The sequence below is a fragment of the Urocitellus parryii genome, chromosome 10 (genome assembly GCF_045843805.1).
Source record: "Urocitellus parryii isolate mUroPar1 chromosome 10, mUroPar1.hap1, whole genome shotgun sequence".
Classification (NCBI taxonomy): Eukaryota; Metazoa; Chordata; class Mammalia; order Rodentia; family Sciuridae; genus Urocitellus; species Urocitellus parryii.
The window spans coordinates 48,700,582-48,722,449 of NC_135540.1; the positions used below are offsets into that span (position 1 = coordinate 48,700,582).

Consider the following 21,868-nt stretch of genomic DNA (forward strand, 5'->3'; position numbering starts at 1 on the left):
ATCTCAATAAATACAGAAAAAGTCTTTGACAGACTTCAACAATACTTCAAGATAGAACCCCTCAAGATTGTAGGAATAGGAGGAACTGACTGCAACATAAAGGCTGTGTGTGGCAAACCAAAGCTAATATCATACTAAATGAGGAAAAACTGAAAGCATTTCCTCTAAACTCAAGAACAAGACAAGAATATCAACTCTCGTGGTTTCTATAGTGCTTGAAATTGTAGTGAGAAGAACTAGGCAAGATGAAGAAATAAAAGACATGCAAATATGAAAGGAAGAAGTTAAATCATCTCTATTGGTAGATGATATGATCTTGTACTTAGAAGTCCCTATTGACTCCACCAGAAGACTTTCATATCTGATAAACAAATTCAGCAACATAGCAGGATACAAAATCATCAAGTTCAGACTTCATCTTTGACTCATAGATTACTATGAATCTCTTCTTTATTTTCTAAATATATGGAAACTTTCCTAGTATCTTTCTGTTATGGGTTTCTAATTTTCTTTCATGTGCAGCACACTATGATTTAAATCATTTAAAATTTGTTAATATTTGTGTTGTGTCCTAGGATATTCTCCAAGGTGGTATTAGTTTCATGGGCCCCTGAAATGATTGTGGTATTCTGAGGTTGTTGGACAAGTGGTCAATGTATGTTCATTAGATGCTGATTGGTTAGATCATTAGGTGTGTATTAGAGATTTTTTATGTTCTTGATAATTTTCTGTCTAATTTATCAGTCATTGAAAGAGTCATTGTCCCTTTCTGTCTCCTATAAATTTCTTTGCTCTGATATCTACTTTACTTCACGTTAAAAGAGCCACTTTTTCTTTCCTTTGTAATACTTGCACAATATATATACACAATATATATTTTGGAAATCTTTTTATTTTCAACATTTCTGCCTTGGAGTTTCTTTTAAAAAATAATATATTTAGGTCATGGTTTTTAATCTACTCTATCACTCTGGGTTTTTTCTTCATCTATGCAGACAATTTACATTTAATGTAAAAATGATATATTAGAGTTTTAGTTACTATTTTGTTTATTTTATTTTTCCCTCTATATTAATGTCTCCATTTTCTTTCCTTCTTGTATGCTACTTAAACTTAAAAAAATACCTACTCCATTTTAATTCATCCCTGGTACTTTTTGGTACATCTTTTTTAGTAGTTGCTGTCAGTATTATATAGCATAATTTACCGTAGACTCCTGGTATCCTCATTTTAGCCCTTTTGGTGAAGTATAGAAATCTTAGCTTTCTGTTTTTTCAATTACCTTTACCCCCTTCTTCATTTATAATACATACACATGAGATATTTCACATTCATTTGTGATACAACCCAATTTTAAAAGAATGATGGTCTTTGTAACAGGTTATTTCATTGGTAGCAGAACACCCAAATACCGCATAACTTCTACCAAATAGGTAGTTACTCATGGCAAGCAAGAAGTCTGAAATGAATGTTGTACCTTACCTAGACACAGAAATAATATACTCTAGTAAGACCATCCCATGTCTGATCCTTAAGTTTAAGAAGACTCATCATTTTACTATTTAATGAAAAATATATTTTATCAGAATTTATCATTGGAAAAATTTCAATGCTGTCGTTGACCTGTTGTAATACTGTTTCAAAATTCGTATCTAAATATAGTGTCTTATCCAAAAACAAACACTTTTATTTCTTATATCAGCTTTTCCATTACATTAAGAATTGCTTTTTAGGCAAGCCATGTTTCACATTATTTTTTTTAATCAGTTTTCAAGTTATCACTGTTACTAAATTACTGTAATATATTACTGTTATCACTACTCACTATTTATGCTAGCTAATAAATTTTAACTATATTGTGCTGAGATTCTGTGTATATAATTCAACTAATGAAAAATTTCTTTTTCATTTGAAAACAGAATGACATCGAAGAGCTTGATGGCATTCTTACATCCATATTCAAACATGAGATATCATATTATGAATTCCAGTCTCTTCAAAATGAAACTTGCCCTCAAAAAGAATGTGAGTGTTGTCCAAATGCATCAATTGTTCATTATATACTACTTGTTCATGATTGTAAAAAATGTTATACATACATAATATAAGCTAGTCGATTAAATGATTAAATTTTAAACAACTCAAAGCCTACTGAAAGGCTATAAAGTGAAAACTTCCGAAGGCCCATTTTTAAAATCACAGGCCCTAAAAATATGTATAAATTTTGAAATGAGCAATCCTACTTCCTGATTTTTATTAAAGAACTGTTAGAAAAAATATATTTATGATGGGTAATATTCATTATGTCATTGTTTGTAATTACCTCCAAATGGAAATAGTTTTCTCATCCAAAGATAGGTGATTATATAAATTTGATATCATTAATGCAACCATCAGAAATTAATTTTTTTTGGTACTGGGGATTTAACTCAGGTGCACTCAACCACTGAGCCATATATCCCCAGCCCTATCTTGTATTTTATTTAGAGTCAGGGTCTCACTAAGTTGCTAATCACCTCTCTCTCTCTCTCTCTCTCTCTCTCTCTCTCTCTCTCTCTCCTGGCCATGAGGTTAATAGGATTTCCCCCACATGCACTCCTACCATAATGTACTGTCTCAACACAGGTCCAAACCAATGGAGTCAACCAAACATGGACTGACTTGTCCAAACGATGATGCAAAATAAATCTTCCAATATACACACATATACATATATATATTGCATTAATATAAAAATATATATTTATGAATTTTATAAATATATATATATATATATATATATATATATTAAGGATTCTAGATTGGTTAAATCAGAGACCCTGAAAAGGTGGATCTCATAGAGTAGGGCTGGAGAACATTTAAAGCATCTGCCGTTCTAACAAGTTCCCAGGTGAAGTGGTCCCTCCTGATTCTCAGACCTCTCATTGAATATCTAGAGTTTAGATCAGTGTTTATTAAACTTAACTGCAGAGCTTTTGAAAGACCCCCACCCTAAGCCATTTCCTGTACTAATTAATAAGATCTGGGGGTAGGTAACAGGTTGTAGTTTTTAAAGTTTCTCAGGTGATTCCAATGAACAGTCAAGTTTACCAGACTCAAACTTCATCGATATATTACAGACCAGAAAAATAATTCATCCTCATATTGATTTTTGAGCCAGAGAAAATATTAATGTGTCTTTTCAAAAGTTAGAACATTGGTAGCCAAGGAGAGTTTTGAACCATTAATAGAGTTGAATGATAATTCTGTATTTGGCAAAAAAAAATTTATAAAACACAATCACATTTTTAAAGAATGAAAAGTTCAATGTAATAATTCACCCAGAAACCTGATTGCTTTGTATTGTTCTATTGCCAATGCTATTAAACCTATAACAGAACCACACAATGATCATAACATTAGGCTATAATTTTGATTGAGGTAAAATAACACAATCTACATAATAAAAGTATGTAAGATAGGTATGATTATAACTCTGTTCATGTTTTGCTTACCCACTTGACCCTGTGTTCTTGGATCAGTGTCAGCTTCAGAATATCTGATCTTTAGGACCTTGTACCTATGTCTCATAATGTTCAAGTTGAATCACAGATAAGGATTGAGATATTTTTATACATAAAATAATTGTGAGAATTTGGGTAAATGCTAAATCATTGGAACCCACTGGATATATTCAGAGAAGTAAGTTTAGCAAAGAATGTGTCAGGTACACAGCCCCAGGTGTCTGCTCAGTGGCAGGGCTTGAGTTATTTGGTGAAATATTTATTTATTAAATATTCACCATTTATTTCTCTATATTTTAGCTAAAATAAATTGGAGGATGGGATATTGTGAGAGAACTTTAGCCATAAGGAATCAATAAAGTATAGCTTGATTATTGATCTTCTCTAAGGATGAGCAATGAATTACCTACAGATCTATCTATGGTTTTTTAAAAGTATGAAGCTAAGAGCTTTATCAATCAAAACTGTTTATCTTTCTATTGCCCCATCCTCTCTTCTTTTCAAAGTTCTTTTTAAATATTCTGGATTTAGTCCCTTGTTACTCCATTTATAAGTAAAATATTTCCCATGACATTATGTCTTAATCATTTTTACTCTTTTCTAGACAGCAAACATCGCCATTTGATATGTGTTTTCCTGTCTTACTCTAGGCCGGTAAACCTGGCAATGGGCAGAGATTAGATGAAATATTTAAGTAATAAAAATGTGTTTTAATGTTCTCTTACTTGGTGATGTTTTATTAATGATTTAAAGATAACATTTTCCATTGACAGGAATTTTCTGTAGGAAAAACATTCTCTAGGCATAGAGTAATATAAGGTTTCTAAGTAAGTTTGGTATATTAATGTAACCCAGGACTTTTGAGCACAAGAATCACAAAGAATTTATGGACAACTTTCTGATTTATGAATCTTTGGGGATTGTGTGAAATCAATAAAGGGGATTATATAGGCCTTTTTGGTCACTGATATACATGATATTAGAATAGGAAATGTCAGAGTGTATCACTTAAAATAAGAGGACTATTTTAAGTAATTTCTATTTTAGTTGTAGATTTTAATGTTAGCACACATGGTCTGAACCATCATCAACAAGTTAGAATGCCTTTGATTTGATATGAGACAGAACAGAACACTCAGCCAACACAATTGCCCCTCTGTAGCACCTCCTATTCTGTTTCAAACCTTCTGAAGGGTCTCATAAATCTTGGTACAACAGGTCCATTAATTTTCTTCATTTCTCTTAGAAGCCTTTCCAAAGCCTGGGTAATGCAGAGAATCTCTCACCGTAGACAGGAGAAAATATATAGTTTAGCTTATTTTTAATATACATTTTTAATATTTGTAATATATATTTAGCTTATTTTTAAGAAGGTTTCTGGTTTAATTACCATATATGGCAGTTAATTTAGGAAAAGGGAAAATAAATTATTTTGCCCAGATTAACTATCTTCCCCCAGAAAGCAGAACTGGCCCATTTAAACCATGCCAATTTCTAGAACATCATGTCAAAGTACATATTCATTTACAAAGATTAGTAATATTTTAGTCTGAAAGAAGATAGCCTATGATCAACAGTGACATCTGAAACAATTGACTCAGGATGTTATTTACTAGTTAATAAAAACTGGTATTCAATAAATGTTTAGTGGTTACTGTGGTGATAAAATTTGTCTTGGATTTAAAATCCCTTTGGGTTCACATTTGCTTAGTGGAGGAGACTAAGATGTTTATTGGGTTGTCTTTTTAACATTATCAAATAATTTAAAAGTGCTAAAAATAAAGAGAATAAATTTTAAAATACCCTATACCTAACATTTATATTTGTTGAATCTTAACATTTTACTATATTAGCTTGGGACCTTTCTTTTAAGAAATATTACCCGAACACAGTGGCACACACTTGTAATCCCAGCAAGTCAGGAGGCTGAGGCAGGAGAACTGCAAGTTCCAAGTTAGTCTCAGCAATTTAGTAAGATCCTCAGAGACTGAGTGAAACCCTGTCTCAAAATAAAAAGAAATGGGGATGTATCTCAGTGGTAGAGCACCCCTGTGTTTAATTCCCAGTAACAAAAAGGAAAAAAAAAAGAAATATTACAGATTTAGCTGAATTTCTGTCTCTGTGATTTCACTTACTTGAAAAGTAATTGTTACTCTAATTACATTTATTAATGATGATTTTTCTCACAGTTCTTCATCCTTTTACCATATATGATGTTCCTACAATTAATATATAACATCACATAATTTGTAAATGGTATCATAACTTTTCCTTAATTTATTTTTGCCAGTATTTTATATTTGTACATGTAGATCTATTTATGTGTATATACTCTATAGCATTATATTGTTTAATTACACTACATTGTTTCTGTTCATTGTTTTTAAACTTTTTATCATCGAAATTAATGCTATAATAAAAAATATTACTGCATATGTATTCTTATGCATATGCATAATAATTTCTAAAGCAATGCAATTACTTTCAAAACTTGTTAGATTTATTCTTATTTATCCTATGGTTTATTAATATCAAAAAATCTTATTTAAAAATCATATTTTAAAGTTATTTGTAGGCTGGGGATATGATTCAAAGGTGGAGCACTCACCTCACATATTTGAGGCACTGGGTTTCGATCCTCAGCACCATGTAAATGTAAAATAAAGATATTGTGTTCACCTATAGCTAAAAAAAGAAATATTAAAAATAAATAAACAAATAAATTTATTTGTGGTTTCTCTCTTCCCTGATTCCTATCAGGGGACCCAAGTATCTTATATCACAGTTTTATACACAGAAACTTTAACAAATGAGAAATAACAAATCTTATTCCTGAATAAGTAGGAAAAATAGGATCAGAAAAGAATCAGCATTAAGAAAATTTTTTTTGTCAAGATGAGTATTGCAAAGCCTGAAGTTGTATGAACATTTATAGTTTGTACTTTTTATTACCTGAAGGAAAAAAATCAGAAGTCATGAAGAAATCAACATAAAAAGAAAAATACAGGCAAGATCATTTCTTATTCCAGCCTTAGAAGTAAAAGGAGGAAAGAGAAAAGATGATTATATAAACTCACTTCAAATTAGAAACAAACACATTACTGTGAAGTAAATATACTAAATTAGGGACAAATTTACACATAACGCAGCATCCAAACTTGTAGCGATTGAATAAATTGGAGATTTGGCATGTAAATTGACTGTAAAATTATAGATTTTTTCCACTTCATTTTTTTGTTAACACAACCCACAAGAACAGAATTTTCACATCTCTTACCAATGATAATTTCAGCATATTCTCAAGGTAATTTCATGAACTGGTGGTTCAATTTGGATCAAATAATAAAATAAAACAGCCCCTCTGAATCTTTCAAAGTAGTTTTTCATTTGAGTAATGAGAAAGATTTCTTCAGAATTATACGACTGTTGTTTAGTTTTACAATGGTTCTTCAAAGACCCTATTTCTCCAGATATGAAGGGACAGCTATTTACCAATCATCAGTCCTTCGCCTTTTAACAACATTTGTAATTCCCTGATTGAGCCCATGTCCGTTGCCATCCCAGCATGCATTCTGTAATAAGCGAGGGCTTTGTAATTATAGATGAGCCTGCAAAAATAACATTTTCTTCCAGTTAAGAGAACCTTGATCTAAAATAAGATTCTATTAAGCAATCTTATTCATTCATTTATATAACAAGGACAAAGTAATTGCAAAGCACTCTTCTAGGTGCTCCAGAGACAGGTGGCTGATACAGAAAAATCTATCTTCATGGAGCTTTTGTTCCAGTGAAGGTAACAGAGTTAACTATCCAGCAGCAACCAAGTAAGCAATGTTATTGCAAATACTCATATGAATTATGAAAACTATAAAACTAAGAATAGATAGTTGGCAGGTGATGAGAGGTCATGCAAGGATTTTAAATGTGACTCATTATCTATTTTATACTTTAAAAATATTACTCTTGCTGTTCTGTGAAGAATAGATTACAGGAGTGTGAAAATGGAAGCAAGGACATTGGATAGGAGGCCAGGCTATAGTGTCAGGGAGTGTTAGTGGCTATTACCTGGGTGATAGCAGAGGAGGTGATGCAACTTGGGCATGTGAATTTCCCTTCCCTGTCATATTTTAAAAACATCTTCTCCATAGAAACAAGGGCAAAAACTATAACAGAAGTAAAAATTGCATGCGAAATTTATATTACCTTTTTTTTTTTAGTGGAATACACAATGTTACATGGCTGATACACTAGATAGTCCCCTGTAGGTATTTGAAAGTAAAGGTGGTGGCAGGACTTCCTGATAGATTGCTGGTAAAGCAATCTATCTGGCATAAGTAACTGAAGAAATGTAGATTAAAAAAATAAATAAATAAACGTCAACGCTGTTGATCAAAATATAGGTTCTAAGGCAAGAGTAGTTTTATCAGTGTAATGACATAGTTTTGAGAATGTGATATAAAATTCTAGTTTGCACTTGCAAATTTGAAGGTAGTGTTAAACATGAGTCAAAAGCCCAGGAAGGAGGTTGGAAGTGATATTCAGAACCATGGCCTGGATAAGATCCTTCTGTTGAGAGTGTATCACAGGAAGTGTCTAGGTCCTGGACACTGCAATATTTAGAGATCTGGAAGAGAAGTTTCTATAAAAGATACTGAGAGGGAACAGCTGCTGAAATAGGAAAAAGGTGTTTCAAAGCCAAGTAAAGATAACGTTTCTAAGAGAAGGAAGTCATCTATCATGTCACACCATATTCAGGAGAGTAGGAGTGTGAAAAGGTCACAAAATAACTTGTGACTTACAGAGCCATTCAAATGTCAAAAGTGTGCCCCCTTGAATCCAGTTACCCTCAATTTTTACACCAAGAATATCATGTAGCTCTTTTGGTTTCTCCTGAAACTTGTTTTCGATACATAGAGAAAATAGAGAAAGATGAAATAATTATAGTTTTGATTAACTATACCCCCCAACAAAACCTATAAAAATCTCATAATATCTAGAAGTAGATGGGCATGCAGACTGATTCAGACAATGCAAGATGTTAATACAAGACAAAAGCCCTATCCAGAGAAAACAGAAGAGGACTGTATAAAGTTTCGATTAAATGACCCTTACTTTCATTGTCTAATGCAGTGAACTTTAATTTCATTTGTCAAGTACCCTTCTACTATTTTAAATTTTTCTAAATTTGGAATATAAGCTATCAGATAAAGAAAACTGCGTTGAAATACATAGATATTAGGAAATGTCTGATGTGAAGCTTATAGAATACATTATAACAGGCTTATGTCAACAACAAGGGATGGGAGAGTAGATGAGAATCCAAAGTGAATGGAACAGCTGGGTCAATAGGCACCTAATAAAGAATTAGCAAGACTCGAAAACTGAAGCAATTGGCCATATTGTCTGTAGCTACTTTCATACTATTATTCTTACTGAGAGTCAGTTCCTGGCTTCTTGGAGGCCAGAAAGGTATGCAGGAACAGGGAGAGCTCAATCATACAGAAATTTTTTACATAAATGAAAATATGAGAAATAAGCATGACCTTTACCTATATCTGACTGACTAGAAACATCTGTCTAAAAATTTGTGAGGATTTTATTCTTGTGCCCATCCCAAATTGACTGTTTCCATTATCTAGAAAATCCAAATAAAAGTTCTGTAAAAATTCAATGTGTGGCCAGGCCGGGTGGTACATCTCTGAGCATCTCAATCCCAGAGACTCTGGAGGCTGAGGCAGGATGATTGCAAGTTTGAAGCCAGCTTCAGCAACTTAGGTAGGACCTAAGTAACTTAGCAAGACCCTGTCTCAAAATAAAAAATAAAAAATTTAAAAAGGGCTAGGGATGTGGCTCTGTGTTTAAGCACCCCCGGGTTCAATCCCCTGTATCCTCCCCAACAAGAAAAAGAATGTCATGTGTGACATTTGAACTATTGTTTCTAACAATATTGTATTTATTAAAGTTGCTCTAAGATTGTATATTTTCCAAGAAACAAATTAACATAGATATTATTTAGCATGCCATTTTTACTTCTGTTAGAGTTTTTTCCATCAATTACATTGAGAACATATTTTAAAACATGTAAATCATTGCAAAAAGGAAAAATAAATTTTAAAAAAGCAAAGAAAAAAAACCACTGGGTTAAATCCCCAGCACCACAAAAAATAATAAATGAACAAAATTTTAAAAATATGTAAACCATGATGGATAAAATAAATTCTTACAGAAGTTATGCATAGGATGAAAAGTTTACCCTTGACATGCCATTTATTCTTTGCAGTTTTATATTACCCTTTATAATGTTAAACTCAATTTTCTTGGCTATTCACTCTTGTTTAATTATGAGAACTAAGCCTTATTTTTCTTATATTTATTATTGTGATACTCAAACCTTAACAGGCATCAGGATCATTTGGAGGGTTTATTTAAAACTAATATTGTTGGGCCCCATCTGCAGATTGCAAATACAGTAGGTCTGAGGGGGCATAAAAATATGCATTACTCACAAACTCTTAGATGATGTTGATTCTACTGGTCTTTGAATCACCCAGAGAATCACCAAGTAAACACAACAGTATAGGTGGCATCATTGTTATGTCCATAAGTAAAATTGCCATAAGTAATATTAAAGTTGAAATAACAGAATTTATTTTATTCCATGACTCTCTATCCTGGATCAAAATCATGAATGCAGAATAAAGTAGTTTTAGATTGACTGTTTATCTTTTTTAAAAAATGTTTATTTTGTGTACCATTATTTTAAGAAAATAACTTCATGAATTGTTACAAAAAGTTTAATGTGCTTTACTCCTTCATGGGTACTCTTTTAGATACTGAGAGAAGGTGGAGGAATGTAGGATCTACAAATTATAGTCCCAGAGGACACACAGGCCAAGGAAAGAGAAAAAAAATCACAAAACTAAATGCTAAATGCAATTGATATAATGGTGCTATATTAATAGTAGCTAACACTTGGATTTATTTATTCAGTGTTAAATACAAGCTGAAGCACTTCTCAGTTAAAACTCGTCTAGTTCCTTACAACAATCCTGAGGTTAGTACCGTTTTAGTTTGGGAAGTTGCATGCCTTATCCAGCGGGTAAGTGATATTCAGGAAGACTAGCTCCAGGGATCACACTGTGGCCACTGAGCCACTGTGGCCCTATGCAATCAAGGTGGTGGCTCCAGGGCATCGTGGGAGCACAGGGGTTGGGGCAATCAGAGGGAGACACAGAGAAAATGATCTGAAATTTAGAAGAAAAGTTACAACTCTTTCTCCTAATCATATGAAATACTGTTTTAATGAATAATTTATGAAGGTAAGTTTGAAATAACTTCAAATATTCTTTTTATTATTTTCTGTAATCCTAGAAAAATAGGGGTTTTTATTTCATAATGCATGATTGCCTTCACATCACTAATTTCATCTTTATGGGTAAATACTGTCCTTTAGGAAGAAGCCCTATTTGGTTCCCAGGTTTATTCCCAGTGCCTCGAATTTTCTAGTACTTGATTCATATTTACTACTTTATTAATGGCAACCAAGTTGACCATAAACTAAATGAAAACCCAGGTCTTTGATAGGTGTAGACAGAAATAGTTCTTTGTTGGAATAAGGCAGCTATTTTGATTGTCGTAATTTTATATTTCATTTTCTTTTCTTCCCCTTATCCATGGCATCTGCCATTAGCAGAATGAGAAATTGGCATGTGTGCCTTCTGAATATGCTGCACTGAACTGTCTGTGCTCAAGTAACCAAAGCACATATGTTCTTCCTCTCTGAGACAACACAGAAATTGTAGGTTTTTCAGGGTCAACAGTAATAACCCTTTATAATTACATCATAAGAGTTAGGAAAAGAAATATAAATACTATTAGTAATTGTTAATAGGAAATAGGCTCTCTAACATCCATTCATTTTAATAAGGAAAATGCATGCACAGGTTAGCTTTAATTAGTCATACACAAGCAAGCACACACAATGTAAATAGGCTTTTTTATTAATGTCTTGCATAAGTTAGTACTTAAGAAACTTCCTCTTACTTTTGCAGTTGTTGTACAATAACGACCCTGAAACCTGAATGCCTATCCTTTGGAAGCCCCGACAGGCTAAGAAACTTCTCTCTTCAACCTTATTACTAATCCATCTCCCTAACACCTCCCTTTACTGCTGAAAGGATTTATTTATTCTCTGGATTCTGCCATTACCCTATTCTTACAAATCATCTGCAGGTTTAAAGACTCATACAGCATTATTCTAAGAAGGAAAGGAACACAAAGTTGTAGAACTTCTTTTTATAACTTGTTCCTATAGATTATGGTTTGTCAAGGCCACAATAGTCATTTTCCTCACTGTCATGGTTAGGATTCTACAGAGAAACAGAACCGGTAGAATGTGCACACATAGATATATAGACTGACAAATGTTACATAGAATAAATCTCTATAAAAATATATAGGGTATGTATATACATATTTGAAATATATATTATATATTCATATATATTATGTATTCATATATAATACGTATTTAAGATAGAAATACATAAGATATATGTATGTTTACTAGATAGTAATAAATAAATATACCTATGAAGGAAATATTGGCAAGTGTGAAGTCTGCTAGACAGGCTAGCACTTGGGTGTTTCCCAAATCATTGTAATATTCCTTGTTCATTTTGTTCCTATATCATATAGAATAGTGTTCCCCAAAGACATCTAAAGTTCTACCAATCCCTTTATTGATCTGAGGACTGCCCAGATTTTCCTCCTAGAGATTTTCATTTTTATTATTAAAATTACTTAATATGTTTTAATAAAACAGGAAGTTCTAAAAGAAAAGCTAAGTACTTCTCACTAATGAAATTAAGTGTCCTTGCCTATAAGGTTGATTTAGTACATGGTGGCACACATTCATTGGACTTTCATGTGAGAGCCACGTAAATGGCAATGAGTGGCTCTGCCCCTGTGGGGCATGGCCCAAGGTAGTGTGGCACCATCTGATCCAAACCCAGCCCATCTGGTTTTGCACACTTTGTTCCCTGTTTTCCAGGCACTTTCTAAGGTTTTGATTTCTTTGCTCTCAAGAGACAGTAGAGACAAAGTTGAAATTTTCAAAAGGACATTTTTTAAAAAATGAACACAGAAGAAAAGAATATAAGATATTTATAAATAAAGTTTGTAAAATTCTAGAGGCTTGGGAGGCTGAGGCAGGAGGATCATAAGTTTAAAGCCAGCCTCAACAACTTAGCAAGCCCCTAAGCAACTCAGCGAGACCTTGTCTCTAATTAAAATATAAAAACGGCTGGGGATGTGGCTCAGAGATTAAGCACCTCTGAGTTCACTGCTGAAAGAAAGAAAGAAAGAGAGAGAGAGAGAGAGAGAGAGAGAGAGAGAGAGAGAGAGAGAGAGAGAGAGAAAGAAAGAAAGAAAGAAAGAAAGAAAGAAAGAAAGAAAGAAAGAAAGAAAGAAAGAAAGAGAGTTTAAAGGTACAAACAGGATGAACTGGTTAAATATGAAGCAGTCCAACACTTATCGTCTCACCACTCTCTGGATTTGATAGTGAAGAGTAGCTAATACACACATATATTCAAAGGCTCTGAGATTTAATTTTAGTTGATCCAGATTCCAAGAACTGCTAATAAGAACTTTACATGCCCCTTTGTTTCCTAGAATTCCTTCCAGACAAGGACTCTGAGTTGCCAGGCATTCACTGTGGCCTCTTGCCCTGCTGCAAGCTTGTTCTGCACATGGCCTGACTTCCCTTTGGCCATTCCTGGTGGACAGCCCTAGATACGAGGGCTCTTGGTCTGGGATATAGCTCAGTGGCAGAGCACTTGCCTAGTGTACCTGAGGCCCTGGCTTTGATCCCTAGCACCACAAACACATAAGAAGAAAATGTTAAAGCTTTTCACACTGTGTTCCCAGAGACTCCCCTTCTGGAATCGGAGTGCTTCTTACCAACCCTCCAGTGCATGTTCTGCTCTTATACTCACTCCTTCCAGCACTGGCTGCCTAAAATTCCTACCTCTATTTATTAGCTATCACAATTTTCCCCCTTTCCCTTTCTTCTCCTCTTTGTCCTTCTTCTTTATCCTCCTCCTGTTATGACTGCCACTAATTTTAGGATGAATTCTAACTACTGGAGTGTTCAATGAGCAATAAGCCCCTTCTGGATTTGAATTCACATGCTCCATTCATCTCTGGATCTTTGTATGAACTTATCATTAAGGTGCTTGTGTGCTACAATATTAGTCTTTCAGAACTCTGTTTTTACCCTTTTACAAAACTTTCAAATTTTAAACATACGGCTACAACACAATACAAGTTTTTTGCCTGAATTTAAAAGATACACAGTCCCTTAAGGAAAGTTAAACTGAGAACAAAAGAATAAGGATTTGCCTTCATCTGAGACCTTTTCCTGTGGTTTAACAGGTGAAAGAAGGAAGAGTGTCAAGGCTCTATGACTGTTCTTTCTACTTGCAGGAAGTTGGAGGAATGGGTTCTAACTATGTGTAGTTTAGATTTTAATTGAGTAGACCCTGCTCACAGAGGCATCCAGGGAGAAGTCCTTGGAAATCATGAACTTGAGTGCTCACAGCTTCTTCTTGTAGACCTGCACCTTTTCTGGTCTCACTCTAAGGAGCTGTAGCTGCTCTCAGAGCCTCCCTGGCTGCATGTAACAGAAAGGAAAAAAAAAAAAAGGCACTGTACTTCTGAAAATGACTGGCCATGCTGCAGTGAGAAACCAATTTTTTTCTTCCATCAGTTTACATTTTTTATTATTATTTTTGGTTGTTATTTAACACTTTTTTATTTATATATGACAGCAGAATGCATTACAATTCTTATTACATATATAGAGCACAATTTTTCATATCTCTGGTTGGATACATAGTACATTCACACCAATTTGTGAGAAACCAATTCTAAACTCCCTATCAAGAACAGAAGGGGCGCCTCCAGATTGTTTTAAAATGCAGGTGATTCTCATGTTTCACAGTAGTTTCTTTCTATAAATCTATTAAATAAATGAATATTGAAGCATTGCTCCTTGGAAAGATATAGGGTTTGGTTTCTGCAAACTTCTGGTCACAATATTTTCATCAATCAGTCAATACAGAACTTTATTCTATGTGTGTTTCCGTTTATGGCACCTTATTTAATGCATACTATTGATTCAAAATGAATTATTATTTATGCCTGAAAGAAGGTTATCATATTTTTCTTATACTTGGGAACTTTAGACAGCCCTTCAGCACTGTATTGGAGGACCATTATAAACATCTAAATCACCAACAAACCCCACAGAAATTGTAAAAATATGGAGCACTAACTAGACCACAAAATGGACACTCCTTTACATTATATGAGCTAAAATAAGAAGGCTTTGTTCATTCTCTACTGGGAACCTGTGCTTTGGGGGGCTTAAAATTTTTCATTGCTCTGCATGTAGCTGAAGTTGATCAGGAAAGAACCTTAAGTACTGATGTTGGGGGTTACAAATAAATTTTAATGAGTAAATGAATTTTCAAAAACAGAATCCTTAAATAATGTGCAGGAACAGAAATTACTTGTAATGGAAGAATACACTGGAACTGGGTTAATATCTAATTTAATAGATAATATTATCCTCAAGTCATGGTTGAGAAAATTGAGGCATAGGAAGTTCAAGTAGCTTATTCAAATTATACCATTAGTAAATGCTACAGTTGAGATTTAATACAAACAATCTGGTTTTAAAGCCAGAATGGTTAAGCACCACACTATTGCCTTTCATAAGAAATAATTACTGTTCTAGAATTTTAGGGTTTAAAGTAATAAGAGGTGTTTTTTGAGTTTGTTTATTAAGAAGCTATTAGTATAATTATGTATTTAATAATGTAACGAATATAATGCAGAATACATACATATTTTACTTTCTCAACTAAAACAGTTGAAACAAAGAATATCTTGTATAAGTTCTTGAATAAGACAGAGACAAAGGGGATAATACTTAACTTTTAAACATTTAAAAGAATATTCTAGTAAGAAGACTTCAACTGCAAAAAATTAATTAGGTAATTAGAAAATTAAGATGAGTAGTAAAGTATATATGTTCTTGTGCACTTTTACGCCACAGTTTATATTACATAAGGGAGAACAAAACTGCAACCCAGGGTTTTTATGGACCATTCCTTCCCTTGTGCATTTTGATTATATTACCAAGGTTTGGGGAATATAATGACCTTGAGTGTTTATTTTTGTTGCTCGAAGTTCCAAATAGTATTGTATGTCTTTAGTTTTGACTGAATGAGAAGAGTGACACCTCACAGGTTGCATATTGGTCTTTCTGTCACAGAGCAAAACAGTCATAAACCCAGCAATGCTTTTCTGTTATGAATCCATAGAAATACTAACATCTTATCATATCTCAAAATCACACTGTGAAAGGAATGAAAATCATTACCTTTGTTCAACCTTTGCATATGCTGACCCTACTCCTTTAATTGGTTTTTGAGTGACACCCAGGGAAACTTCTCTTGGAGAGTCTGTTGGCATAAAACATCTGTGATGTGGCATGTAGCCCAGAACAACACCAGAAGTCCTACAATTCTGACTCCAATCTTCTTCTTCTGTAAGTGAAGAAACTGAGGGCCAAGAAGATGAAGGAACTTTCTTTGGGGCCAGACTTAGTTCCTGAGGTGGGATTAAAATTCAGATGTCCTGATTTTCAATCTCTTTATTTATACTTCATGGTTTTGTCCAAAGTGACCACCTGATCATTCTACTCTGAGTGAATAAATATTTAACATTCCAGATAGTAATTTATTAGAAGAAATGGATTTTGCAGTCATGAATTTTCAGCTCTCATATTCATCTTACTATTAACTTTTTATTTCTTGTATTCTAAACTTGCATATGTTCCCATTTTATCACTCTATTGCAATACTTGAATTTTTTGAAAGCTTTGGTTTGGCTACTTTATTTAGTTTTTGACCATATTTTTAAGGGATATTACTCTGAATGATTTAGAGACAGCTATCCACCAAGAAGTATATGACAGAATTTCTTTACTAACTGCCAGCTCCTCTATTTATTATTGTAAGTGATAAAATCAAACTTTCCTTGATAAATTCCCCATAGACATTTTATTCTGTTTTTCTAAAATTAACATTTGACAAATATTGGCTAAAAAACATAAAAAATTTTATTTTGTCCAAAAAAATAAAAAGCGAATTTGCCACACCTCAGTATGAATTATGGTTTCCCTGTTTATACCTTGATCATAAAAACAAATGCAATCTTTAAATTTTTAGTAAAACACAGATATAAATTTAATTATATGAAAAGTCCCATGAAATATAGACTGAATATTAGTTATATTCTAAAAGATTCTTGTATCTTTTAAAGAAGTATATTGTTTTAATCTAACAAGTTAGACTATAAACTGTGCAGAGTTTAAGAAAATAAGGAAATAGTATATGAGCTAAGACCACTAGGCCCTCTATTCCTGATTAGGATGTACAACATCACAAGTGATTATTTTTCCTACTATAACAAGAACACACAAGATGATCTTCAAAATTACAGTTTCTTTTTTTAATCCAAGAGAAATTTGATGACAAAAGAAGCATGAATAAACTAATTCCAGGAAGTGACAAGGCCCACACAAAACTAAAAAAAAATTCATGAGTGCTTTCATCCCTGATGGAACAAGACAAAGAAAACACACTACAGATAAGAAGCAAAGAGAAATCAGCTCCACATTTGATCAACTTTTAACATATACATTTAGACTATGTGTGATGAACAAAAATCCCAAAGAGCCCCAGCTACAGAGCAGGACTGCACTACTCAACAGGTCTCTTATTTAATCCCTTATTTAAACTGTTGTGAGTGAAAAGTCATTATCTCAATGGCTGGAGGTAAGAGAGAGATCCTTAAACATTGGCTTTCCTGAAGGCCAGCCAATGGCTGCTGAAGAGTAGGAGTGGGACAGCATTACTAAACAATTCTCCCCAAAGCTTTCATGTTATGGAAAGCCCAGCAGCCGGGTTCTAAGTACAGACAGGAATGAAAGCTGCAAGAAATACCTTTGAGCTATTAGAATGTGAGGAGTCTGCCTTAGTTCAGTGTATCCCAGACATCCTGCAGAATCTGAGAAATACTTTGAGGGGAATGAATTTAAAGACAGATCCAAAGAAAATCTGGCAGCTAGAATGTAAAGCAATACAAATTTTACCAGGAATCAGATCCCAATCTGTACTGAGTAGGAAGTATGATCCTGCCCTCAAAATATCTGAAGTCAATGGTCCAGTGAATCTAAGTCAAATCACAAAAGAGAGCAAAAAAGTAAAGTCACAAAAGCTCAGCTATAGATTAACTTGACTGAATAAATGGTGTGCCTTTTTGTGAGGATAAATATTAATCCTTTAACACAAAGCAAAACATATGATAAGAAATTACAAGATACATGAAGAAGGAAGAAAAAGGCGATTTATAGTCAAGAAAAGAAATAGTCAATAGAAGCAGAATCAGAAATGCTCCCTCAGGATGTTGAAATCATCAGATAAGAAAGTTAAAATAACTAAGATGATTATTCTGTACAATCTGTTGCAAAAGTTAAGCAACCAGTGTGAAAAGAATAATTTCATCAGTGAAATTAAAATTATAATAAGAAATATTAGAAATTGCAGTAAAAAAATTAAATTAGATGGGCTTAATAACAAATAACAGAAGACTAAGGTGATCAGTGAATTTGAAGAGAAGGAAAAAAAATTGAACTGAAAAATGAAAAATACACTGAATCTAAATAAAGTCATATGATTGACTAAGCTTAACTCGTCTTTATATTAATTGAGCTCAACTCTGATTCAAGCTATATATGATAACATTCCTGACTAAGGTGAGCAAGAAGTAAAATGAAATATTTGAGGAAATAGTGGCTGAAAATTATTCAAAATTAATGAAGGGTATCAACTCACAGATTCAATAAGCCTTGCAAACCCCAAGTAGTGTAAATAAAAAAAATTTATACCTAGCCATGACAAAATCAAAGACAAAAAGGAAATTATAAAAGTATCCGGGAGTAGGTGTTGGGGAAAATACATTCCATGCAGGACAGCAATCATAAAAATTAAACTTCTCACTAGAAATAGGCCACTGGCAATGTCTTGGCTGGGCACAAGATCATGAGCCACTCACAGCTTTGTAGATTCAGACAGCAATTCTTTATTCCCGAACTCACACCGGCCTCCACACATGTTCAGGGGAAATCCAAAATCTGCCCGCGCAATTCACCTACTCCACGAGGCTTTTTTCCAAATCCCATTTGAATCTCCAAGCAGCAGGAACACCCTAATCCCAGCAGCAATAATCTTCAACCTACAACTTCCCTAAAACCCCTATTGTCTTAAACCGGGAACGCCCTAAACTTGTCTTAAACTGGGAACGCCTTAAACTCAAGGAGCGGGATACTTCCTCAAACCTGATCAGCTCTAAACCCGGATCCGCCCTGGTCCTTGAGCAAGGTCACCTTACATGCAATGTCAACAGCGAAATTCCAAGGCAAGTCCATTTAACATGGGGTACACTGGCAAGGAAATTTCGATGCGTCATTCCTACTTGGCAATGGCCCTCAGCAGGCCACAAGACAATAGAACACAAGAGCATGTACTGTATAATCCTATCTACATGAAACCCAAGACAAAATAAAACTATCTTGGGCTGGGATTGTGGCTCAGCGGTAGAACACTCGCCTAGCATGGGCAGAACCCAGGTTTGATTCTCAGCACCACAAAAAATTAAAAGCATTGTGTTGTGTCCATCTACACCTAAAAAATAAATATTAAAAAAAATAAAACAAAACTATCCATGTTCATAAAATTTACAATGTAGTTGACTCGAAGTGAGGAATTGACTAGAATGGAGCATAAGTGCACTTTCAGTGATGATAAAATGCATTATTTAACTTATTTTGAGTATGGGTAACACGGCTGCATACAGTTATCAGACCTCATCTAACTCATCATTCACTAGTACACTTTTAAATGTAAATTATATTTTATAAATATTTCAAAAGCCAATAGGGACATTAATGTCTTTAAGCAAAAATATTAATAATCATGTGATCCAGAGTTAAAGTCTAATGAATATCAAGGAAAAGCATGTACTACTCCAGAGTCACACATAGAATATTACCTGAGCAGCATCCATTGTTTGACGATGAATGAATGCCCAGGACACAGGGCAGGCTCCCCAGTAAGTGTTTTTTAAGAAACACCTGGACTATTCATTAATGCTTGCTACTGTCTGGGGTATATAAAAACATATAATTAAGGAAGTTTGTTATTGTTTAATATATTATATAATATAGCAAAGAGTTAGGTGATCAAGCATGTAAAAATTTGACATTATGATATAGCTTTTCTTTATTAACTCTGACCTGGTGTAACTATAGCAGAAAATTGTATGTCTATAATGCCTTGTGGTGCAAATAATTGTTAAGTAAACAATAATTCATTATTAATTAATAATTATTTATTTCCAAGAAAATACATTATTTTCAATTTGAAATGTGGGTATGTACCCCATGTAATATAATTTTCACTCATTTTGACCCATTGCGCAACATATAAGGAAGAGCAAGTACATTAATTGTTAAAATATAACTATAGATATACCTACATCATCTACTAAAAGTGTAGAAAAGTCATTCATCAGTTTATGTTTTTCTTTTTTTAGTTTTAAATTTTGGTATGTTTATTGGTTCATTAAATAATACATAATAGTGGAATTTATTATGCCATATTCATACATGCACATAACATAATTTGATCAATCTCATTCCCTAGTACCTTCATTTTCCCTTCCCTTCTCTCTTGTCTCTCCCCTGATCATTTGCTCTACTGATCTTCCTATTATTATTATTATTTCAATTGTACATTATAATTGTATATATAAATAAGATTCATATTCATACATGAACATGCTATAAGATGGCTGTTTGTATTCATTCTTTTACAGTTATGCACAATTAATACATGTCTTCTAATTGACAGTTACAAATAATTGTAAAATTCAGAGTCTAAAAGTGGATATGAAAGTCATAAAATCCTGAAGGAAAATTATATACTGAGGTTACTTACAAACGTGTTCACCTGTATTTCCTGTTGCATTTAATTTTTTAAAGAAAATTTTGTAGAAGTCTTATATAACACCTCTAGGAATTTCATGTTCATTTCAAAATCAGAAGGAAGCAAACTAGACATGGCAGTAGAAAACACAAAATAAGTTTTTAGATGAATTTATAGAATTTTGTTATTTAATGTTTGCCTTATTTCATAGTACATTCAGAAGGAGTTATTAAACCATAATGTTTTTGTTTTGTTTTGTTTTACATTTAGGAGGTTGATGTGGCTTTCTAAATTAAATTTATCCTATGACTAAGATTGCCACATTATGCTGATGGGAATAGTAGCTTGTATTTATGTTAAGATGAGGAACAGAAAAAGGAGAAAGATGCTACACTGCTAAAACCACTGATGCATTCTTAGATACTTAACATTTGTTTGCTTTGCAGGCAATACTTTTAGGGAAAGGTTTGTGTTTTACTTTTTTATGGAATGGGAGATATAATAAAAACATATTAATTCCTATTATTTACTATGATTTCAGATACTCATGCCAAACAACTACCAACTATTCTCCACTGTGCAGCAAAATTTGGTTTAAAGAACCTGGCTATTCATTTGCTACAATGTTCAGGAGCAATCTGGGCATCTAAGATGAAAAATATGGATGGTTCAGACCCAGCACAGATTGCTGAAAGGTGTGGTCACAAAGAACTCAAGAAAATCTTCGAAGATTTCTCAGTAAGGTTTTTTCTTATTATACCTCTAAAACTCTTTTATGAAGTAATTGTGTGTGTGCATTTGCACATGTACATTGCTTTTTTGAAAATAATATTGTAGCACGGCTAATTTGCAGTATCTGTTGGTTCTGATCTATCCATCATCTTAAGAAGCGTTTTGCAAGATTAGTCAACTTATTCTAGCATTGCCATGAACCAACTTTGATTCCCAATTTTAAACATCATGTTTGAAACCTGCTTTATCTGACTTCTATAGAGCCTGTTTGATATTGAAAAGAAATAAATTTATTACTTTTAGTCTTCTTCTAAAATCAAGGTAGTTTTAGACACACAAAAACAGGTCAGTGTTATGTTAAATGAATGCATTTTGATAATAGTTCAAAAAGCCTACACAATGAGTAGTTAACTTATGTTGCTGAAATTTATTTCTCTTATTATTTATGTTGAAATCCCAAATTTCAGAACATTCTTTAATGGATGCTAGTTTTATAAAAATAAAGCCAAGAGAAAA

At 33.3% G+C, this 21,868-nt stretch overlaps 1 protein-coding gene across 1 annotated transcript in view; it reads left to right on the forward strand.

Moving 5' to 3' along the window:
* The window catches only part of Bank1 (B cell scaffold protein with ankyrin repeats 1), a 231,081-nt gene that overhangs the window by 69,194 nt on the left and 140,019 nt on the right, over positions 1–21,868 (forward strand). The window contains exons 6-7 of the mRNA XM_077803113.1: positions 1,920–2,025; positions 21,162–21,358. Coding sequence (XP_077659239.1) covers positions 1,920–2,025; positions 21,162–21,358 — 303 coding nt within the window. The remainder of the gene's footprint in view (positions 1–1,919; positions 2,026–21,161; positions 21,359–21,868) is intronic.